We start from the raw sequence: 8,213 nt of genomic DNA on the forward strand, positions 1-8,213 counted from the left end.
GCGTTGACCCCCGAAACTCTCTCCAGGTAAACTCCAGTTTTGTCCCAGGATGCGACCCACACCAGGTCACTAACACCCAGGTCTTAAGGAAACACGTCCCTAATATTTTTCCAGCCGTACCGGAGGAGTTCCGAACCCCGGAGTGTGAGCTGAGTGCGCTACCGATCGAGCTACAGGACACATTTGGAGCAACAGTCATTATATTCATCATATTTTATTCCCATACTTGTACTAACAATTTGTATAATTCTGTACACTTTATTATACATTCCTACTGTATAATCCAGCTATAATATATGATTGATTATATATCCATTATCCCAAAATATACTTAAATGTTTATTCTCATGTTATATATTTAGTAGTCTAAATCTTGCCCATGAGACTATGCATATACTATGTATGCATGGAACTATGTATATGTGTACCTTTGTATGCACATATATAAGTATACAAGGCACAGTATGTGAGTGTAACTCTGTATACATATTGATGTGTGTATAAAACGCTTATTTAATGCAATTATACATTACCATGTATTAAGTATAACACTTGTATTAGATATTACGTATTCTTAGTACAGCGTGTTAGGAAGCTCGTGGGATCATCTGATGAGATCAGCTGATGGGGTCAGCTGATGGAATCAGCTGATGGAATCAGCTGATGGTATCAGCAGAGAGGATCAGCTGATGGGATCAGCTGATGGGATTAGCTGATGGGGTTAGCTGATGGAATCAGCTGATGGAATCAGCTGATGGTATCAGCAGAGAGGATCAGCTGATGGGATCAGCTGATGGGATTAGCTGATAGGGACCAGCTGATCTGATCGTTCACTGTGAGCGGTGAAGGTGGGCGATCATGAGGTTGTAGCGAGCCACGGCACTGCCGTCCTCTTGCTGGCATCCCTGAAGGAGAACCAGCTCCGCCAGGCACTCCTTCAGGAAGGCCTCTTGATCCTCCTTCGGGATCCTCTTCAAGAAGGGATTGACAGCCTTGATCGCATCTGTAAAAAAGGGATTTAAAATTACAAATCCTCCCCTGGCGAGTTCACTTCCAATCTCTGCCAAACTGGGTGGTATAGGCCTTCTGATATTATAATATGTGCTAATCTATAATAATTATTATATAATTAGGCTGTTTTTTGACGATATGAATGTAAATCCTATCGATGTGTTTTTTTTTTTTTTTTTTTTTTTGTACGTTGCTGGCTAGTTCGTCTAGTGTGTGAACGGGTGTTCACTGCTAGCTAGACTGTCTATTGTGTGGTGAACTAGTGTTCGATACTAGCTAGTTTATCTAGTGTGTGATAAACTAGTGTTCAATACTGGCTAGTTTGTCTAGTGTGTGGTGAACTAGTGTTCAATACTGGCTAGTTTGTCTAGTTTGTTGTGAACTAGTGTTCAATACTGGCTAGTTTGTCTGGTGTGTGATCTAGTGTTCAATGCTAGCTAGTTTGTCTAGTGTGTGAACTAGTGTTCAATGCTAGCTAGTTTGTCTAGTGTGTGGTGAATTAGTGTTCAATACTGGCTAGTTTGTCTAGTGTGTGATGAACTAGTGTTCAGTACTGGCTAGTTTGTCCTTGTTGTTGTTCTCCAGAGAGAGGAACAGTATATTGTAAGCGCCTGGTGTTCTTGTTCCATATTTATTACTTATGTTTAACTAAAGTGATTTATCAAATATAGAACCATAATTTATTATTGTTCTCTCTCTCTCTCTCTCTCTCTCTCTCTCTCTCTCTCTCTCTCTCTCTCTCTCTCTCTCTCTCTCTCTCTCTCTCTCTCTCTCTCTGTCTCTCTCTCTCTCTCTCTCTCTCTCTCTCTCTCTCTGGTCTCAACTTTCTCTCACACTTACTCTTCAGATAGTTAATGTTATCGAAGACAAACTCCAGCTCCGGGGCCTCACAGGAAAGAATCTGGAATCCCACGTCTTCAGCCAGGTCAGCCATGACCTGGGCTGGGTCAGTCTTGTCTTGGTACACGGAAATATAGCTTTTCACGTCCTGTACGAGAATAACACGAGAAAATAACAACAGAGAACTATAATGTAAGAACATACGTAATGAATTACTGCTACTGAATAATAATAATAATAATAATAATAATAATAATAATAATAATAATAATAATAATAATAATAATAATAATAATAATAATAATTTTTACAGGTACGTGAAGCAAAGTATACAGACCATATTTGACATCAGTAACACGATATAGAAGGCCCCTTGTTCTGTGGAGCATTCCAGGCAAATTAGGTTAATTTTATCCCTATGATGCCACCCATACCAGTCGACTAACACCCAGATACCTACTTACTGCTAGGTAAACAGAGACAGCAGGTGTAAGGTGACTAACACCCAGGTACTTACTTAGTGCTAGGCGAGCAGGGACAGCAGGTGTAAGGTGACTATCGCTCAGGGTGCCTACTTAGTGCTAGGCGAGCAGGGACAGCAGGTGTAAGGTGACTATCGCTCAGGGTGCCTACTTAGTGCTAGGTGAACAGGGACAGCAGGTGTCTTAAGGAAACATGCCCTAATGTTTTCACCCATACCGGTGATCGAACCGCGGACCTCAGTGTGTGAGCTGAGTATGCTACCAACCCAGATCTGTTTATTCAGCTCTCCAAGTGGTTAAAGTATTGAGCCTGCAACGTACAGGGAACAAGGTTCGTATCACTGTTCATTCTTCTCTTTATTCATGACTAAGTGGGTTTACATAACTAGGAAAGCAGATACAATCCGGTCGCTGCTCGATCTGAAAAAGGTATCCCCGTATTCCATAACCCTAGCCCTATCTACCTCAACCCACGTGGAAGACGTGGCGATTGTCCCTCCAAACCCATAAAAGACCCAGGCGTTAGAGCATAACACTTACGTCTACCAGAAGAACCAGGAACTGTATATCAATACCCTCAAGAGGGCCAGGAACTCTAAGAATCCTAGCCTTCTAGTAAGTAGCATACGTCAGCAGCTAAGGTTTGAAATCGATCAGTAGAATCATTCTCCAATTATCACAGAGAATCCAGCATCACATTTTGTTTAATAAAATTGGCAAATTAGAACTGACACTACCCATTAACACTGTGGATCGTCCTTAGAGGAAGATACATCAATGGAAAAATTTGAAGCCGACTACATAAGGCATTCTCAAGCTTCCACACATGGAAAAACGTACCTTGTATTTTTCACGGTAAAATTAGCTGGAACGGTTCACAATACCATTGATGGAACAATTCACAAATATTGCGTATAGAAAAGGAACCTTAGGTGACATGACAACGGTCTAGGAGGGACCGAAACACAGTCGTAAGATTCCTTCCTTAAGAGCGGGTTCCTTTGTAAATCCAGAGTCCTATACAAAGATTACCGGCTGTAGCATGGCCGTTCGAAAGTGTAATAATACACGCGGCCATGGTGACACTCTACGGACATCGTCCGCCACTGTGACTGGATGTCTAGTGGATCCGGTCTCCTACTTACATCTCGGAAACCAATTGACCGATCGTAATGAAACTCGCACAAGATATTATCTAGTATGTGATATATACTGGACCGCAGTAATGTACCTGCTGCCAGCAGTGTTAAGACTCATGTTCTGGTACATAACAAAGAGTGGGTACCTACTGACCTTCATGTACTGCTGCCAGCGGGTCTTAAGACTCATGTTCTGATACATAGTGAAGAGTGGGTTCTTAGCGAGGAAGACCAGCAAGGCTTCGCCTCCAGGCTGTAGGAGCTGGTAGATGTTGTTGAGGCACGACCTTTGTTCCTGGACCCAGTGTAGGCAGTAGAAGGAAAACACCTGTGGGAGGAGAACACATCTGAACACCTGAGGAAGAACACCTGTGAACACTTGAGGGAGAACGCCTGTGAACATTGAGGGAGAACACCTGAGAAAGAACACCTGTGAACACTTGAAGGAGAACACCTGTGAACACCTGAGGAAGAACACCTGTGAACACTTGAGGGAGAACACCTGTGAACACTTGAGGGAGAACACCTAAGAACACCTGTGAACACTTGAAGGAGAACACCTGTAAACACCTGGGGAAGAACACCTATGAACACTTGATGGAGAACACCTGTGAACACTTGAGGGAGAACACCTGAGAACACTTGAGGGAGAACACCTGTGAACACTTGAAGAAGAACGCCTGTGAACACTTGAGGGAGAACACCTGTGAACACCTGAGGGAGACTATCTGTAAACACCTGAGGAGGAACACCTGACGAGAACACCTATGAACACTTGAGGGAAAACACTTGTGAACACCTGAGGGAAAACACCTGTTAACACCCGGGGGGAACACCTGTGAACATCTGAGGAAGAACATCTGTGAACACCCGAAGGGAACACTTGTGAACACCTGAGAGAGGACACCTATGAATAAGTGAAACTCGTTTAAGTGTAACTTAGTGAGTGTTAAAACCTGATGGGTCACACAACACTAGGGATGAAGGAGGTCAGAGTCAGTCCTGGAAATGGTAAAGTGTAGCTCCAGTGCCCTGGATCGAGAGACTAGGTGAGCCACTCACATTGAACCCATCAGGTGAGCCACTCACCACCTTGAACCCATCAGGTGAGCCACTCACCTTGAACCCATCAGGTGAGCCACTCACCTTGAACCCATCAGGTGAGCCACTCACCTTGAACCCATCAGGTGAGCCACTCGCCTTGAACCCATCAGGTGAACCTGTCGTAGGGGTTCTTAAAGGAGATTTGAGGGTTGAAGGTAGACACACTAGTTGGATGGTAACGATATATATTGTCAGACTGTGATAATGGGAGATGGAGCCCAGCCTGCCGTGTCACTGCCTAGCTGGATGTTATACGCCGACTGAGGCCTAGGTAGCTAGCCTCACACTCAAGCTGTATCACGTGACGTCATACAGTCACAGGCCTAAGGGATCTTCTATATAAACACATGGATGATACTATAATGCTCAGTTAATCTATACAACACATGTAAGGGGATTCAGCAACTATGCTGACAGCTCGGTCATGTTACGTATGTCATCTCGACATACACTACTATCCTATAGGCTGAACCGGCAGGTGGTTCTGGGCTGATTCTATACAATAACAAATTCATATATAACTTAGAACTAATGGATGGTATCATAATTGATGTTAAAATGAGTTTTACGTAATGGGTGTTAACGCAAACACTTTTAACGTAATGCATTACAAACTATAAGAACAATTCATTGTACAATATGGAATGGAATTGATCGATCGATCTGTATTCATGCACTCTACGGATTCTGAGGAAGAATAAATATATATATATACAAGGTGAAATTAACAGCAAAGGCATCTGGTGCACTCAGATCATTACTGTCAAATTCTCAGAACACGGAGGGAACGTGAATACGAAAAAAAAAAATTCTGAAAAACTAATCAGTTAATAACAAACAGTTGACAATTTACTTCATCTCGGACATCTAGCTATACAGACTATGTACATTTAAACCCAATACTGCGAGGGTGAGATTTACATATGCAGAATGGTTATCATCTCTGGGAGGATCGAATTCCTCTGCAATGGCTAACACATGCCTTGACTGAGGGAGATCTGAACGAGTATCTACAAAAGATACTTGTGGGTTTCTCATTACTCTTGTCGAGTACGCAAGGAGTAACAACATTCAGGTTGGTTATCTGACTGAGTATTTGAAGTAGAGGGTACAGAGTCAAGAGGATTTTCAGCATCTGTCACATTAGTCTTGGTAGCAATATCATCAACATTGCATACTAATTTCATATGATCTAAATGCGATTCTTTGTACTTACCAGTAATAATTTCTCTAACCTTATACCTATTGCCAGAGATATGTTCTACAACTCGATAAGGGCCAACAAACTTTTGATCGAGCTTAGGCATTGTGGATGTTTTATTGAAATTTGTCAGCATTACTCTCGAACCTACTTTGACTTTTGATGGCTTAGCACGGCTATTAGTTACTCTAGTAAATTCTGCTGTTGATTTATGAAGTGTTTCACGGATTCCTCTAAAAACACTTTGAGCCATGCTGGTACGAGTTGCTACGAAATCATCAGGGTTGTAATTAGGTTTCGGAGTGGAATATAACAACTTATAGGGTAAACGCTTGTCTACACCATACAATGCATAATGTGGAGTATCACCTATGGAAGCATTGTAAGCAGAATTTATGGCACATTGAACATCTGGTATAACTTCACCCCAAGTTTCACTATTGGGGTTGATAGTGGCTCTCAGGACATCAAGTACTTTCTTATTGGTTCGTTCGGCTAACCCATTGCTGGCAGGATGATGAGGAACAATGGTGGATTTAGGGATCTTGTACAAAGTACACAAATTTTCAAGAATCTCATTACAGAATTCACCTCCATTATCTGTTAATAAGGACTTAGGGGTGGTATGCCTGCAGATAATGCGTTCTTTAAACGCTTTAGCTACTGTCTCAGCAGTCTTATCTGCAATAGGAACTAACTCACAATATCTGGTGAAATGGTCTACCATAACACACAGATGTTTGTTGCCTTGGAGGGAACATTTAAAATTGGTTAATAAATCAAGGTCAACTCTTTCCCACGGTTCGCTAGTGGTTGGGTACACTTGGACTGGATTAGGACCATTGACATTTCCCTTATGTTGCATACAAACACTACATTTCTTAACATACTCTGAAATGTCAGTTGCCATAAGTGGCCAAAAGTATTTCATTCTGGCTTGTTTCACAGAACGATCCATACCAGGGTGTACAGCACCTGGTGCATCGTGAACTAGCTGTAGCGCTACGTTTACTAGTGACTGTGGAATTACTAACTGGTAAACTCTTCTGCTTGGAGTACCCAACTCGGCTGTTCGATACAGTAATTCTTGACTCATTACAAAGTCACTAATGGGTGTTGGTGGCTTCACAGTCAGAATAAGATCTTCCTGGAGCAGGAATCGAATCACCAGAACACAAGGGATCCTTGAACCCATCAGGTGAATCACTCACCTTGAACCCATCAGGTGAACCACTCACCTTGAACCCATCAGGTGAACCACTCACCTTGAACCCATCAGGTGAGCCACTCACCTTAAACCCAGCAGGTGAGCCACTCACCTTGGTAAAACCATCAGGGAACACCTGGCGTGGTTGTACTGCTCTTTCTATGTCCAGTTGATGGAAGTTGATGGAGTCGTGATGGAAGGTCTTTGAGGCGTAGGTGACCATCTCCTGAGACAAGTCCACTCCCACCACCTGTTTCACCTGGGGCAGCAGGGGAACCAGCAGGTTCCTCGTCACGTCACCTGGGGGGGGGGGGTAAAGATTAGGTAAAAGGTGTGACAAAGCTCATGGAACAGGGAGAGTGACCTAGTAGCGACCAGGACCTGTGACTCGACCCTTGCAACCACAAAGAGATGAGTACAAATAAGTGAGTATACACACACACACAAACTGAAGTTGTTTGGTGTAAAGAAGATTAGGTTCTCTATACTGAGTCAAGAACTGACTTAGGATCTGCTCAGCTTTTTAATAACTCATTTAATGACTACACTAATTGGACCATGTGCAACAGTTGGGTATCTTTATTGCTGAAACGTTTCGCCTACACGGTAGGCTTCTTCAGTTAAATGCAGAAGCAGCAGGTGTAGTAGTGAAATGAAGCTGATGTAATCAGTCCTTCATCAACTATGGAGAAGATAAGATAAGATAAGATTTCGTTCGGATTTTTAACCCCGGAGGGTTAGCCACCCAGGATAACCCAAGAAAGTCAGTGCGTCATCAAGGACTGTCTTAACTTATTTCCATTGGGGTCCTTAATCTTGTCCCCCAGGATGCGACCCACACCAGTCGACTAACACCCAGGTACCTATTTGCTGCTAGGTGAACAGGACAACAGGTGTAAGGAAACGTGTCGAAATGTTTCCACCCGCCGGGAATTGAACCCGGGCCCTCCGTGTGTGAAGCGGGAGCTTTAGCCACCAGGCCACCGGGCCTGGTATTTGAGGTGGTCAGTCCCTCAGCCTGGAGAAGAGTTTAGTTTCATGGTCTGGAACGATATCGTTCCGGAACATGACGTCATTGTACCTATTTCCACTGGGGCCCTTGTACCTATTTCCATTGGGGCCCTTGTACCTATTTCCATTGGGGCCCTTGTACCTATTTCCATTGGGGCCCTTGTACCTATTTCCATTGGGGCCCTTGTACCTATTTCCATTGGGGCCCTTGTACCTAT

General features: G+C 43.3%; 1 protein-coding gene across 1 annotated transcript in view; it reads right to left on the reverse strand.

Moving 5' to 3' along the window:
- Window positions 1-213: 213 nt before the first annotated feature.
- Window positions 214-8,213, reverse strand: part of jhamt (juvenile hormone acid methyltransferase) — a 9,881-nt gene continuing 1,881 nt past the window's right edge. The window contains exons 3-6 of the mRNA XM_053774433.2: window positions 7,097-7,284; window positions 3,627-3,800; window positions 1,852-1,999; window positions 214-1,003 (exon numbers count right to left, since the gene is read on the reverse strand). Of these exons, the coding sequence (XP_053630408.2) occupies window positions 831-1,003; window positions 1,852-1,999; window positions 3,627-3,800; window positions 7,097-7,284 (683 nt within the window). The 3' untranslated portion in view covers window positions 214-830. The remainder of the gene's footprint in view (window positions 1,004-1,851; window positions 2,000-3,626; window positions 3,801-7,096; window positions 7,285-8,213) is intronic.

Source organism: Cherax quadricarinatus, chromosome 62, assembly GCF_038502225.1.
Source record: "Cherax quadricarinatus isolate ZL_2023a chromosome 62, ASM3850222v1, whole genome shotgun sequence".
Taxonomy (NCBI): Eukaryota; Metazoa; Arthropoda; class Malacostraca; order Decapoda; family Parastacidae; genus Cherax; species Cherax quadricarinatus.